At 61.1% G+C, this 15,448-nt stretch overlaps 1 protein-coding gene across 1 annotated transcript; it reads left to right on the top strand.

The window, feature by feature from the left end:
- Nucleotides 1-5,883: 5,883 nt before the first annotated feature.
- Nucleotides 5,884-12,297, top strand: ICOSLG (inducible T cell costimulator ligand; the record flags this gene model as incomplete). The annotated part of the gene is made up of 7 exons (XM_079705306.1): nucleotides 5,884-5,911; nucleotides 6,797-7,165; nucleotides 7,862-8,143; nucleotides 10,178-10,348; nucleotides 11,179-11,321; nucleotides 11,811-11,935; nucleotides 12,228-12,297. The coding sequence occupies exons 2-7, from the start codon at nucleotides 6,826-6,828 to the stop codon at nucleotides 12,295-12,297; spliced, it is 1,131 nt and encodes a 376-aa protein (XP_079561432.1). The 5' UTR covers nucleotides 5,884-5,911; nucleotides 6,797-6,825.
- Between the last annotated feature and the right edge of the window lie 3,151 nt (nucleotides 12,298-15,448).

The following is a 15,448-nucleotide window of genomic DNA, read 5'->3' as shown; positions in this document are numbered from 1 at the left end:
TAAGCTCCAAGGTGACCGTATTAGGAGGTTGGGCCTTTGAGAGGTGACTCCAGAATGGGATTAGTGCCCTTACAAAAGAGGCCCCAGGGAGCTCCCTCACCCCCGCCCACGTGTGTGTGACCGTGAGAGGGGCCTTCACCCCACCCTGCCAGTACCTGATCTGCCACTTGCAGCCTCCAGAACCGCGAGCAGGACGTTTCTGTTGTTTATAAGGTGCCGAGTGTGTGGAATTTCATTATAGTGGCCGCATCGGACTGAGACAGTTCCAAGCCATCAAAGGCCTAATCTTCCCTGAGCAAGAAGGAATTCTCTCCGAGCACAACTCTTCCCAGGCCTCCAGCTGGCCAGCTCACCCTGCAGGTTTTGGGTTTATCAGGCCTCCATAACTACATGGCCAATTCCTTGAATAAACTGTCTCTCTTCCTGTCTCTCTCTCTCTCTCTCTCTCTCTCTCTCTCTCTCTCTCTCTCTCTCTCACACACACACACACACACACACACACACACACACACGGAGAGCCCTGGCTGATAGAAACATCTTCATCTTCATGAAGACCTTCTCTCCAGGCTAGCAGGAGGACAATACTGGGCTCTGATGTCACAGGTCTCCTGTCCAAGGGCTAAAGGTCTGTAATGAAACCAAGGTCATGGCAGCCCCAGAAAACACAGAGGGCCAGTGGGGACAGGAGCATCTGAGCACAGATGAGACCCTCCAGGGAGGCCAAGCTCTGGGACCAAACTGACCACAGAGACGGGCACTCGTGTCAGCGGTTGACGGGACAGGGCTGGGAACAGCTGTTTCCACCCAAGGCAGCCAGCGCCGAGGGGCCCGATCTGCCAGTGTTAGCTCTATGTCAGCCTGCTCCCAGGCGGGGCCCAGAGCCTCTCAAAGCAGCTTTATATCTTCTGCTCTCTCTCAAACACCTTGAGATTCTGCCTCTAAGTATTTAATCCCACTTACAGAGGCCCCTTGTGACCCCCTGTGGTCATCTGAATAATGGCCCCAGAAAGATGTTCCTGTCCTAAATCCCAGAACCTGTGAATGTCACCATATAGGGCAAAAAAGGACTTGGCCGCTGTGATGAGATGGAAATGGGGAGACTGTGCTGGATTATGTGTGATCCCAAAGGCCCTCGCCAGGGGTGGCAGAGGAGACCTGACCCCATATAGAGAAGGCCATTGCCGTGGGGCAGAGATGCAGCTGCAAGACAGCGGGCACCTGGGGCACCCGGGGCGGAAGAGTCAGGAAGGACCCTCACCTCCAGCCCCCCAGAGAAGCGCTGGTTCAGGCATCCCGCCTCCAGAACTTGAGAGGGTGCATTTCTGTTGTTTTAAGCCCCAAGTTTGAGGTAATGGGGTCTTGCTTCTGTGTCTGCAGCCAGAGCCTTGAATCTTCAGCACAGAAGCAACTCCAGCTTGGTTCCCAGGTTGGCCTAGATAGCCTTCCAGGTGGGCTTCTCTCTCCGGCCCCCCCAACACACACCCCCGCCCCGCTGCCTGAGAAACAATCACGGGTGAAAGGCAAGAGGGGAAAACCTAACCTCACCCTCAGGAAGTCTCCTGAGGGCTGTTCTGTGTGTTCATTCGTCTTGAAATCCTCTGTTTATAAGCCACGTGCCAGTATTGGTGTGAATGCTTTATGTGTATATTCACTCACAATAACCACGTATCAACTTAGCTGCCTTATGAGGAAGACGTTATAACTGTCACCACTTCGCAAACGGGGAAACACAGGCACAGAGGGGTTACCAGTCGGAGGTTCCTGGGGCTGGTCTGCCCACTCCCAGGGTGTCGCCCTGTCCCGCCCCGGTCCTGCTCGGACGTCCCCTTCCAGCCCAGCTGCACTCCCTACCGCTTGCCTGCCTGCTCAATAAACAGCGTGTTCCTTGGGCCCAGGGTGCCCACTCTTGGGTGGGCCTGGCAACAGCACTTGGCCCTCCGGGGTCCGGGGAGGAGGGCTGCCCAGGAAGCCAAGCCTGACCCCTTCCCCACAGCAGCCGGCCGCTCTGCGGTGTTCGCCCCCGGAAGCCCACCGCGCTCCCTCCCCCGCTGCCCTGGGGCTGTGCCCCCGCCGCACTGTAGGGCTGCAGCCCGGGACGCCGACTGGGCACCTTTCCTTCCCTGCTCCACGTGAGCCGACATTGTGAGGGTGGCTTTAACCGAGGGGGCCTCTCCGTCCCCCAGGACCCGAGGTTGCGTGTGGGGTCCACCCCTTCCACTCCCCAGCTCTGCGGGTAGGGTGGGGGGCGATCTTGGTGGGAGCGGGACTGGACCCAGGAAGGCGGGAGGTGTCGGACCCAGCCGGTCCCTTGTCCCTTCCTCCTCACCTGCGCGTGATGCTGCGTTGGCCCTCCCCACACGCGGTCCTCCTCTGCCAGCTGCTGCCAACCCCGGGGGAGGGGATCTAAGGCCACCGATATCATGCCCGCTCCGGCCCTGCTGGCCCTGATACGGTGACCACCCCACCACCAAGTGTCCCCGCTGCATCTCTTCTAGATGCGGCACTGGTTTTCTGGCTCTGGGGATGGGCAGCGCCCTGAGACCCCACCTCTGATCTGATTTATCCCCACGCGCGGTTCTCCTGGCCAGATCTTACTTTTCCTCCTGGCCCCCATCTTTCAACCCCTTCCCGACGCCCCCCACCCAAGTTCCGGCTGTCTGTGCCCTCACTGGACACTCGAACGGGAGTCCTGGCCGGGACCCCTCTCCCTTCTCTTCCCCCCGCCAAAGGGAGGATAGATCCTGCTTGGCCTCTCTAAATCCCCCACCCCAACCTGCAGCCTGACCTGGGAGGGGTGAAGTCCCTGCGCTTTAGGACCACAGGCCCACCTCCCTCCCTGGCCACCCGCAGCCCCCATCCTCCTCCTCAGCAGCATCCCCATCTCCCAGCCCAGCTCTTTTGCTTCCTTGTCTTGTTTGCTCTTGTCGGCCACAGAAATGTTAATTTCCACCAGGCAGAGATTCTCTTATTTTAAGCTTTTCTCTTTAGCACTCACATAGGCCGCGTGTGGTAGGTGGGCACTAAATCTTTGTTGAAAGAAAGGCAGCTTGCAGGTGGCTGGGGCCAGGGGAGCCCCCTGGGCTCTGCCCTCGCTTGACACCCTGCCTGTCCTGCTCCCCAAAGGCTGGCCTCAGCATCCCCATCAGCCTGGGCCGCAGGACACACCCCTCGCGCCTCCACCGACCGGAGCCTCCAGACCTGAGGTGGGTGCCTGGGAGCCCAGGCCCTTCCGGGGACGGGACGGCCTCTTGCCTCATGGCTCCACCCACTCACCTCGCCGGCACCCACCTGGCTGGTGCGGGAGGAGGGCGGGGAGCACTGACGCAGCTGGGCCTGCAGAGAGGAGGCCGTGTGGACTGGGAGGGCTGGGCAAGGAAGGAAACAGGGCGTTTGCCCCCAGCGCCGGGGCTCCGCGCCGCCTTTCCCAGACCAGAAAAAAAAAAAAAGAGTGAAAAGTCCCACACGCTTGGAGGAGCAAAGACAACTGGTTTCCACGCGGTGGGCTTTTCAGAACCTTTAATAGGCAAATATGCTGCGGCAGATGGCCCAGGACGGACAAAGGACGCGGCAGCACGGCTGGCTGGGGGGAGACCAGGGCTGGACTGGAAGGTGGAGCCCGCCGGCCGGCCTTCCCTCCTTCCCGCCACCCATTCATTCGTCCCTGAACAGCCGTGGAGCTCTGACTTCACCTGGCGCTGGAGGTCCTGACTGCGTCCCGAGAGCGGGAGGGAGGACGGGAGCCTGACTTTCAGCCCGCCGCGCCCCGCTGCCTCTCAGGCCGCAGGGGCAGGGGGCAAGCGCAGGCGGAGCCGGGGCGCTTGGGGGCGCGGACGTTCTGCGCGACTCCGGGGCAGCACTGAGGCTCCCACGGCCCCTCCAGCTGGGCAAGCCCTCCAGCTGGGCAAGCCCTCCCGCAGCGCCCTCGGCCGCCCTCCTCCACCGGACCTTCCCTGCCGCCGAATTGCCGGGGCACCTACTGCGCCCAGGCTCCAGGCCCGGCGGACCTGGAGCCCCAACCTGCAACCCGCAGGGCCCGATTTACGCCCTCTCCTGGGAAGGGCTGAGCTTTCGGGAGTCACTGTCCAAGCTTCCGTTCCCTCGCGCCGGGCCCGTGGCCAAGGCCGTGGGAGGGACCGGGCTGGGGGTGGGACCAGGGGCGGGGCCAGGATCGGGAGGGCGGTGGGCCGGCGACCAGCTCCGCGCCCACAGCCTCCGAGGCGCGGACGGGAGCGCAGCGAATGCCGGCCGCTCCGAGGGCTCCCGTGGCCCGAGGTCGCTCGTGCTCGTGCTCGGAGCTCTCCCGCGGCCCGACGGCTTCCGCGGCCCGAGGTCGCTCGTGCTCGGAGCTCTCCCGCCGCCCGACGGCTTCCGCGGCCCGAGGTCTCTAGGGCTCCGAGATCTCCCACCGTCCGAGTTCCCCCGTGGCCCGGGGTCTCCGCCCCCACCATGCGGCCGAGCAGGTGAGTGTGTGCGCGGACGCGCCCTCTGGGCGCGGGGAACCGAGCCTGGCGGCGCAGCGGAGGCCTCGGGCTCCGGGAGCGGGGCGGCACCGCGCGAGGCCGCGGGAGGCGCGGTTACCTGCCGGCGTTGTCCGCCCGGCGGCGCGGGACGCGGTCAGTACGCGGGTGTACCCGGGGCGGGGTCCCTGCCGAGGGAGGGAAAGAGGAAAGCTGGGAGAGAAGACGTAGCGACCCGCTCTCACTTCCCGCCCCTCCCCTCCCCGCCCCCGGCCGGCGGTGGCCCAGAGGACAGAAGGGTGTGACTCTGCTGCGCCAAGGTCGCTCTTATTTACCTCGAATGCCGTCTGGTGCCCACCAACTGGTGACGTGCCCCCCGCACGCCTGGGTTTTCCCCCTCCTGCATCAGCAAAGGCAAACTGGGGAAGGTGCCGGCCAGCTGGTCACTCCTGGTCTCTCGCCAGCTGAGGGGAAGGCAACAGCTTTTTGCCAAAATGCCCCCTTCTGGGCAGTCTTAGCGTCGGCAGCCTGTGCTTCCCTTGATGAGCTGATGAGGTACCGCATTCCCAGGTGTCCCCCACGCACAGCCCAGAAGCCCGCCCACCCACCCCAGGGTCCCACCACCCAGTTCTCCCCAGTTGGAAATGCAGATAAAGCCTATTCCCTCAAGAATGGGAAAATAAAAATACTGCCATGTCACAGCCACCAGCCACCCACACCCCTGAGCAGGGGGCCCCGTCTGTGCTTTCTCCTGTCTGACCCAACGAGGAGTGGGCTGGGGCAGGTTCAGAGTGGTGACAGGTGAGGCAGGGGCCACCGCTGAGGCGTGCAGGGTACAGAGGCTCCCAGGCTGAAGGCGCCAGGAGCCTGGGAGTCATGAGAGGGATCTGCCGGCCCCCGGGGCTGCGCTGTCCACCAGCTCCGGTGGATTCAGATTGATCACGTTCCTTCAGGAGGTTGTCCTGGGGCTCACCCGACCCTGGCGCGGGGTGGGGGGCGGCGCATCTTACATCTTCTCTGTCTCTCAAACTTCAAATGCCCCGAAAGTGGGTTTTTTTCCGATTTTATACAATTTCTTAGACTCCATCTGTGCAAAGCCAGGCCACCAGGGGGCTGGTGATTCCTCTCCATACGCTTTGTCACACTCTCATAATTGCTTTGAGGGGCGGTTTATTAACTTGGGAGCTGGTCCCTTGCAGGGGCTGCCAGCCCCTTGGGGCTTGCCTGCTGGGCAGGGAGGGGTTGGTGCTGTCTCCGCTCCTTGAATGCCTGGCTGCCCGGGTAGCCTGGGCTGATGGGCTGGCTGTGGGTGTATTCCCACTGGGATGGTGGGTGCGATCGGCTCCTGCCCCCACTGGGGAGAGGCGGGACTCACCTGCCTTTTTTCTGGTTGCTTTTTCCCAGCCCTGGACTGCTGTTGCTGCTGTTGCTGCTGCTCTGCGGCCTGCGAGCTGGTAAGTGCAGACGGTGCTCTTTCTGGAGACTTCCAAGCCCTTCAGTGCTGAGCAGTGAGGATCAAGGGGTACAGGTGTCAGGGGGGTCCTCCCCACAGCTCTGCTTGCTTTTCCAGGGGCCCTTGTGAGAAAGCGGGGCCCCCAAGCCCAGGACAATTGCTGGCATTGAGAGCCACAGAGGGGAGGGCTCGGCCAGACCCCGTGGTTCTCCTTTTGTGCTGTGTTTGGGGCAGGCAGAGCGCAGTTCCCCCCAAGCGTTTCAGAACCTCCGCTTTCCAGAGGAGCTGGGAGCTGGGCTTCCTGTTTCTCGTGACCCCTTTGCTCCCCAAAGCCACCAGCTTCCAGAAGAGCGCAGAATGGGGATATGGCAGCACAGCGGAGACTGAGGCCTTGCCTGGCCTTCCAGCCCACAGGGCGACGGGTCAGGGCACACAGCCACTTTCCCTGCTGGCATTTGAGTGGTTGTAACAGAACCTCGCCGGGCCTTCTCGGATGGAGTTGCAAACACTACTATAATGATGTGGTTGAGAAGCTGATGTTTTCTTTTCAAATGTCTGAGTTTTTTTAAAACACCTTTTTATTTTGAATTCATTGTAAACTCCCAAGAAGTAGCAAAAACAGGAGTCCTGGCTGGCTCCCGGCGCGATGACAGGAAACCGACCCTGGCAATACATCAGAGCAGCTTACGGCCAGTGTCCGAGTTTTTAAACTATTGTTGCTTTCCTATGTGCATCTTAGTATTAATACATTCCTTTCCTACTGAAATGAGTCAGAATTGGGGTTTGAGTCTTGCAACCCAGAAGCTCCCCCGCCCCTCAAAAGGGTGACTTCAAAGTTACGAGCCAAGTGCGGAAGATGAATTCTGTTCCTTCTGGATGCTTGCAGAGATTCAAGAAGAAGAAGAAGTCAGAGCGATGGTGGGCAGTGACGTCTGGCTCAGCTGCATTTACCCTAAAGGAAACAGCTTCGATTTAAATGACCTTTATGTTTACTGGCAAATCAGCGTGCCGGGCAAACGGAACACCAACTCCGTGGTGACTTATTACCTCTCGGGAAACAGCTCTGCCGGCCACGGTGACAACCACTACAAAGACCGGGCCCGGCTGTCCCTGGACGGCATGAAGCAGGGCAACTTCTCTCTACACCTGCACAATGTCACTCCCCAGGACGAACAGAAGTTCAGCTGCCTGGTGTTTCGGAAATCCTTAGAATTAGAAAAGATTTTGGAAGTCACGGTCACGCTCAACGTGGCAGGTAAGACGGGGGAGCTGCCGAGTCGATTCCAGCCCAGTCTTACGTCCCGGAAGAAGTGTCAGTAAGACCTGTTTTCTGTGGCCCCTTCACCCATGTCTTCCCTGAAAGGAGATCCAGATCCCTCTAGCGGGCTTCTATTTAAACGATGTGTGCAGCTTAGGTGGTGGAAATATCGTTCGGCTCCTAAGAAAGTTTTCCAGTAGCCAAGGTGCCTCCTTCCTCACAAGAGCTCCTAAGCTTGCTGTCCTTGCCTTGAAACTCTCCAATTCAACCCAAACTAGATGTTTTCATGAAATTAGGAGGCAGTGGTATAAGGCACTAAATGAGGTCAGAGTTTAGGAAGAAAATTAAAGCCCCTCCACCAAGTTGCTTGGGGCACCATTCAGTGGAGAGACGGGTGAATTGCCAGCTGACTGTGTCACTAGACTCAGAGGAGGCCAACCCCCTTGGGGTGGGACGTGGGTGCTGGTCACTGCCTGCCCGGCTCATAGCGCCCCTATTGGTGGGTTGGGGCAGCGTGACTCTGGTAGAACAGGGCCTGTGCTGCTGCCCAGACCACAGCCTTGGTCCCGGCCCTGCTCCGGTGTCCGGGACACGACGGCTGCCTCCCCGCTACCCTGGCCCTTGGCACTGTGTGCCCCCCCTTCTCTGACCTTCGGAACCTGGCACCCCTCAGCCTGTTTCCCTCCCCTGCAGCAAACTACAGCATGCCAGTGGTCAGCGGCCCATCCCAGGACGAGGAGTTCATCTTCACGTGCACGTCCACGAATGGCTACCCGCGGCCCAACGTGTACTGGATCAACAAGACGGACAACAGCCTGCTGGACGACACCATGCAGAACAGCACCGTGTCCCTAAACGCGCGGGGCCTGTACAACGTGGTCAGTGTCCTGCGGATCGGGCGCAGCCCCACCATCGACGTGGGCTGCTGCATCGAGAATGTGCTTCTTCACCAGAACCTGACCAGCGGCCAGACAGGTGAGGTTCCGGGGTCTGCACACCGACCCCAACCCAAGGCTGGGGGCCAGGGGTGACTTGGGGGATCTTCTCAGGTGGAAGACAAAGCCCCTGTGAGGTGACTCGGCAGCAGCTTCAGAGGTGGTGACAGGGAGAGGAGGTGACAGGCATCACCGTGCGACGGAGGGCAGGGGCCGGCCAGGTGCTCGGGGCGCATAATCCTCACGCACCTGGGTGGGTGTGTGTGTGTGGGGAGGTCAGTTTTGCTGACCCATTTCACAGATGAGGGACTGAGGCTCCGAAAGGTCATGTAACACTTCAGAAGCTGCAGGCTGAGGCGGCGGCAGCATCAGGATTGAAGCACCTCCTGCACAGCCACCACCCCAGCTCCTTGGACGTGTGCCCCCTGGGAAGCCAGAACCCCTCCTCCACCAGGGGGTCCGGCTGGGCCTGGCTGCCGTCCCAGGTCCCCTGTGGAAGGGTGCAGGCGGGTTACTCCTTCGTAGAAGCCACAGGCTCTCTCAGCCTGTGTGTCCCTGTCACCAGTGTTGAGACGCCAGGGAAGGAGGAACAGGAGGGCCGGAGGATGGGGGTGTCGGGGGCCTGCCTGCCGCCGAGAAGCCGCCCAGCCGCCGGGAGCCCCTGTGCCCAGGCACTCGCCTTTCTGGAATGCAGGCGCAGCCCTGGGACTCAGCGGTCACGGTCTTCTGGCTGCACCAAAGGCCTCCGCTGGCCTCTGCGTCCCAGCAGGGCAGCCGGATGCAGGGGAAGGGGAACGGGAGGGTCTCCTGGGGCCGTAGTCTCGGCCCAGCTGCTCTGGGGGACAACTGGGAAGCCTGTCAACCCCCATCACCCCGCCCTGTGCCCAGACCCTCTGAATCAGCACCTCTGGGCTGTCCAGGCAACAGGACATGTTGAAAAGCTTCCAGATGGTTCTCAGGTGCGTGGGAGGCCTAGCCACTGTCTGGCTCATGGCTCCTTCGGGTTTCGGCAAACACGAGACACTTGTAACAAGCTGCCCGGGGAAGTTATTGCTTGTCTGCCCATGAGAACCACTCTCAAGGGACACAATGGTTGGACACTGGGACAGGAGGATTGGCCCCCTCGTGCACTGCCAGCGGGATGGGAAATGGTGCAGCCGCCGTGAAGAACAGTCTGCTGGTTCCTTAAAAATTAGCATGTGACCCAGCAATTCCACCCCAAGGTATGCACCCCAGAGCACTGGAAACTAGAGTCAAACAAATACTTGTACATGAATGTTCACAGCAGCTTATTCACAATATCCAAAAGGTGGGAGCAGCCCAAGTGTCCACGGATGGATGAAGGGATGTGTCCATCCACACAGTGGAGCATTACTCAGCCACGAAAAGGAATGAGGCACTGACCACGCTGCAACGTGGATGAGCCACGCACATGATGCTCAGTGAGAGAAGCCAGACACAAAGGCCACATAGTGTGTGATTCCATTTGTACGAAGTGTCCCGTATAGGTAAATCCAAACAGACAGAAATTAGATTAGAGTTTGCCAGGGGCTGGGAGAGAGATTGAGAAGTGACCACTGAGGGGTAGGGGGTTTCCTTTTGTGGTGGTGGAAAGTTCTGGAATTAGATAATGGTTTTGGCTGCATGACCCTGTGAATGTACTAAATGCCACTGAATTGTTCATTTTAAAACGGTTAAGTTTATGTTATGTGAATTTCATCATCATTTTTTTCAAGGCCAGCAATTAAGCTAGAAAGAATTAATTAAGTTTAGTTTAAAAAGCCAGGAAGACTGTGCTTCCCACCACGCCCATTCCCAGGCGTGGACCTTTAGGAAGGGCTGGGATTACAGGTCACACAGGTAGGGTGAGGAGGAGTGACATCCCAGGAAGAGATGAAGGCTCACCTGAAAGAGGAAACCCTTCTCTCTGTCAGCTTTGTAGCTTAAAAATCACAAAATACCTCTGGGAAAGTTTGGTGGATCAGTACTTCCCTTAGCGCTCTCTCCTTCAGGATGAAGAAACGCCCTTTTCCTCCTGACCCTGTAAGTCCTAGGTTACTTTCCTTTTCTGCAGAAATGTTCACGGGAACCAAGGACAGCATCACAGAGGACCCAGTGGACGACACCCAAGATGCGGTGAACCGGCCGGTTCTCAGCGTCCTTGCCGTGCTGGTCGTGGCCATGGCCCTGGCTGTGGCCACGGGCTGGCTGTGCAGGCGGAGATGTCCCTACAGAAGCTACGCAGGTATCGGAGAAGCCCGCGCTGCAGACAGCGCACACTTATTTCGTTGGGGTGAGGGCTGGCCTTTCCCAGGATGTTTACAAGCCCTGCGTGGTGCTGCCCTCACGGGAAGCGCGCTTTAATCGTGCTCACGCGCGTGAGGATAGCAGCCCCAGTGCTCCTGGGTGTGACCTCCGCCTCCGAGATCTGCGCCCCAGAAGGGAAGTCCGGCCTCTGGGCCTGGGGGGGACGGCGGACTCCGAGTGTGGACGTGGTGTGTCTGTGGAAGCCGAGTTGCCTTCAGCCCCTCAAGGCCGTCTGTCCAGTTCTGGCCAAGCTCAAAGACAGATCCAGAAAGTCTGGGTTGTGACCGTGTAAAACAAAGAAGCAGAACCCACAGTGGGCAGCAGAAGAGCCTAGAATGTGGACCCTGGGGCCACCCAGGTGTCCCAAGAGGGCCTGAGGGCTGGGGCCTCAGGGGAACCCCTCGGGGGGGGCCAGCACAGTCTCCGCAGGTCGGCCTGGTGGTGGAGGTCAGTGGGCATCCCCAAAGGTCTTATTAACTAAGTCGGGCTCCTCCTGGACTCCTGGGAGGGTGGGGAAAGGGAGCGCGGCTGGATTGCAGAGCCTGCGCACAGTGGGAGCTCTGCCTGATGGGAGGGGTTTCTGCATGCCGCCTGGAGCTTCCACTTGGTTGCCAGTGCCATCTACCCAGAAATACTGCCCACGGCCCCACTGCCGACCCAGCCAGGCCGCTGAAGGCCCTTGAGCATCTTGAAGCGTTTCCCACCCTGACCTCTTACAAAGTCTCGTCCTGGAAATGAGGGCGGCCTAAGGAGCCCTCATCCGAGCAGGAAGCCGGAGGAGCGTGGAGTCGGGCGCTGCTGAGTGCGGGGCCCCTGGGGTCTTCAGAGAGGCCCCCTCACGGCCCGTCCTGAGTGTTTCTGGTTTGTCCCAACAGGCGCCCAGGCTGCGAGGCCGGAGCTGGAGCTCATGGGTCAGTTTGCCAGGAGGGAAGGAGACCCGTGGAGGAAGCGCGGGTCCAGGGGCTCGGGCGAGCTGGGCACTCCACTCTCTCTGTGCCTGCCTTTCAGCACGGGTGCTACTCGATGACCAGGAAATAGGCGTTTCCAGTTTCTGAGACGGTGAAACCCCAAGCGAAGGCCTGTCCCCCTGGCCTTCCTTGGCGTGTAAGCCCGTCCTCTTGCTGACATTGTGCTATGGGATTTTCCAAACGTACAGCTACACGTACACGTCAGCAGAGAGCCTGGGACCACAGCCCCGCTGCCCCTCCCCAGCTGCCCGGCTGGTCCTCCTGTTCTCCCTGCGTCTCAGCCCCACCCCTCGGGGGCGGGGGCTCTCCAGCGAGTCCAGACCCTTTGTGTGGGCACCTCACTGTCCCAGAGCAAAGGCCAGAGTGATTCCCCGCCCCAGATTGGGAAAGTAGCCACACGCAGGGCCTTCAGTTTCGGTTTCCCACTGGCAGGTGCCTCAGGCTGCCAGGGCCTTTGTGGTCAGGCCTGTGGGCTCCGTGCCTGAGGCCAACGACCATACCTCTGAGCCCCATTTCTCCACCTGTGAGAAGGGTTGTCAGGAGAGGGTGGGCCCGAGGTGAGCACGACCCACACGGCAGTGCCCGCCCACCTGTTCACCCAGGTGATTCCGGGGCACGCAGCTGCCTGGTGCCGCAGCAGATTCCCTCCTGAGGCCACTTGCAGACGAGGCGGGACACAGCTTGCTAAAGAATCCGGGCCTGCTGACCTGAGAGTCCGATGGGGCGCCCGTCTGCAGGCGTTTTCAACCCTGTTTTCACCGTCCTGGTTCCTGAGAAGATGAGTCTCTGCCTCCAGAGTGAGAAGGAGCCGCCTCTGTGCTCACGCCCCCTCCCCTCTTTCCTTCCAAGAGCACGTGTGACAACAGCTCCCCCAGGACGTGCCACCAGCGGGGATGTCGGGTGGCAGCTTGAGAATTGACCCAGGCAGGCTGGGCAGAGGACACCGTCTGCGCCCGTATTGGGGGCTGCGTGGACACTGGGCCACCTGGCCTTGTGGAGACACACGGGCGCCCCCTGGAAGGGCCACGCTGACCCCAGGGAGCACGTGGCGGGCACTGCCCTGACCCTGGCAGCGCTTTCAAAAGGTCAGCAACTCCTCGGGGAATACACGTGCCCCCAAGTAGGTGGGCTCCCCACCTTCACTGGACCAGACAGGCTTCTGAGGCCACTCTCTTCCGGGATGACGTGTGCTAGGCCGTGTCCGCCGCAGGTGCAGGGGCCACGTGCCGGCTCTGCCGGTCAGTCTCCTGCCCCGCCTCCGCCCCGAAGACCCGGCGTCTGTGCACACGTGTCCTGAAGCACTGAGCGGGCGGCACCGGAAAAGCCCCTGGAATTCATGTCCCTCCAGAACGCTCCCTGGGAGGAAAACCCGACCTCATTTGTTGTGGTCAAAAGCTAGGTTTCCCTCCTCAAAAACACAATGAAAAAACAAACCAAAAAAAACAACGGAATTTTGGGAGAAGGTCTGTGCTGGGCATGGTGGCCTGGGGCTCAGGCTCCGCTGCAGGGAACAGGCAGGCAGGACTGGGACACACGTCTCCAGCAGACACCAGCATGGACAGGTGACCGTCACAGTCCTTCAAACTGGGGCCGTGAGTGGATGGTGGGCGGCCTTCCGGCCACATGGCAGCCTTTCTTCAAACGCAGCAGCAATTCCCTCGAATCTTGCTGGGCAGCCCCTGCCGGCCCCGCACCGTCACCCAGGGCCCCTCGCAGGCCTCCCCTGGGGACCTGCACGGTCGTGACGGAGACTTCACCTCACGTGCCGGGTTCCTCGGAGCTCGCCGGGCCCCCTGGGCGATTGGAGTGGGCCAGTGGCCAAGTCCACGGAGGCAGCAGCCCGACACCCTGCCCCTGCCCAGGCGGTTTCCATGTTGATTCCTGGATTGCATCTAGCAGTTCACTGTTTCCAGAGGGTTCTGCAAAGATGGCTGCCAGGTAACCCCGGTGGGCACGTCCCCAGGAAACGGGTCCATTGCCCCTGTGGTCATTCAGCCCTGACGGGCACGTGAGGCCTGCGCTCCCCAGACCCAGACTCGCAGCAAACAACAAGGCCGGCTCAGCGCGGAACCTGAGCCAACCGTGTTCCAAGAAACTGTGCGTCTGTTTGTCTGTTTTTGTACCAAGGAGCCCTCACATGGCTTTTCAATAGGTGTGATGAGGGACCCACACAGACTTTAGCATGAAAGCATTAGAAGACAAGTGTGGTTCCTCAAAGAATGACAGAAGGCCACATGACATCACGAGCAAGAAGCCTGAGGGGCCCTTGAGTGCAGCAGGTGGGGTGCCTCAGGTGGTCGCAGGCCTGTCCCCAGTGACTGTGATGTGACCCCAGGACAGGTGCGCCCAGGGGCCTCTCCACCGTCCTGTCCGAGGCCCAGCCTGCAGACCCTGAGAGGCCCCTGGAGCTGGGCGGGTCGGGGCTCTCAGCCCGGCAGGACGGGGCAGCCGCAGGGAGACTGAGTGTGCTTCCAGCTTTCCTATCAGAAGGGGTTTCCTTCTTGGGGAAGCGGCTAGGCCGGCCTCCCGCTCAGACTCCATCATGCGGCTGCCCGGGGCTCTCCTCCCATGCGCTTGCGGGCTCTGCCTGGGCCCTGGACTCCCGGGCGGTCGAGGCCACGCCCTCCAGGCTCCGGACCCTGAGTCATCAACTCCCCGCTGGGCCCCAACGGACCCTCGCCGCTCCCTCCGGCCTCTGGGGCCACGGTGCGCTCTGCCCAGCTCGCACGGGTCACCCTTGGCCTGTCCACCCTGGGGGCTGCTGCTTGCACCTCACGCCGTGTCGTGGACAGTGTGTGAGTGCCACGTTTTGACGTTTCTGGAAGCCTGGTTTTGGAGAATACAAGCAGTCGGCGTGCCTGCGTCTGGCAGCTTTGGTCAGTGTGCGCGCAGGCTCGGTCCACTCGGCCCATCCTGACTGCCGTCGGGGACCCTGCCCTTGCCCCGTCCGTCCTCAGCCGGGTGGCCCCGTTCCCCAGGGGACGTTGGTCAGCATGGAGGCATTTTGGTTGTCACTCTTGGGGGTTCCTACTGGCTTCTAACGGGTGGTAAGCGGGACAGTGCTCGATGTCCCACCACGGACGGGGACCCAGAGGTCAGTGACCCGAGGGTGAGGATCCCGTGTCACCTTCCCGGGGAGGGCAGGGCAGCGAGCCGCTGTCCCGGTCCCCATCGCACGGGGCACAGGAGAGGCGACTCATGGTTCAAGGTCAGGCCCGGGGAACGTTCCGGGTGCAAGAGTCCGAGGTGCTGGCACTGCCATGGGGGCAGAGGCCACCTGGCCGTCCCAGCAGCCGGAGTCCTGGTCTCTGGGGCCCCGTGGCCCCTGCCCCCAGCACCCTGCTCACAGTAGCTGCGCAGTGAACACCCGTCAGGGAGGCGGAGCCAGGCCTGCAGATGGAGGCTCGTCTCGAGGGCAGGGTTCAGAAGGGATGTAGCAGCCGCGGGACCAGAGCGCCTCACCCTCCCGCGAGGTGAGAAGGCTGGAGCCAGGTTCTGCCTGCAGCTCGGACCCTCCCCGTGACCACAGCCCTCACCCTGCGGAGGGCAGCCGAGGCTTCGGAGAACCTCGGGAGAAAGCCACCCTGCTCTGCCACTGCCTGGCGTGGCCCCAGTGCTGTGACGCTGGCCGCTGGTCAGCGGCGGGGCCCGCCGGCGGCTCTGGGCAGTGCTGGTGCTGGACAGGCACATCCTGTGTTCACATCTCCCTCCAGGCCCGACTTTTCAGAAAGAGGCCGCTTCCACCGAGAAGGCAGCTTACGTGATCTGGGGTGACTCTGTCCTTGGTGACGGACGTCCCGCACCGCAGCCCGAAGAGCATCTGCGGCTGAAGGGGGCAGTCTTGCCCCCCTAGGGTGGCCTTCCTGGCCCACAGCCATCCTGCCTGCCCCGACGTGTCCATTCTCCAGCCCTGACACAGCCCCGCCCCTTCCAGACTCCCGAGTCCCAAGGGGAGAGAGCCTCTGTAGTTACTAGTAAACATGGCATGGTTTCCTTGAATCCGTGTTGGTCCTGCCGTCATCAGGGAGAAGCAAGAGGCCGGGGTCTTCAGTGTCAGGAATTCAGGGGCT

This window comes from Hyperoodon ampullatus (assembly GCF_949752795.1).
Source record: "Hyperoodon ampullatus genome assembly, chromosome: 5".
NCBI lineage: Eukaryota > Metazoa > Chordata > Mammalia > Artiodactyla > Ziphiidae > Hyperoodon > Hyperoodon ampullatus.
This window is presented reverse-complemented; position numbering and strand designations above follow the sequence as displayed.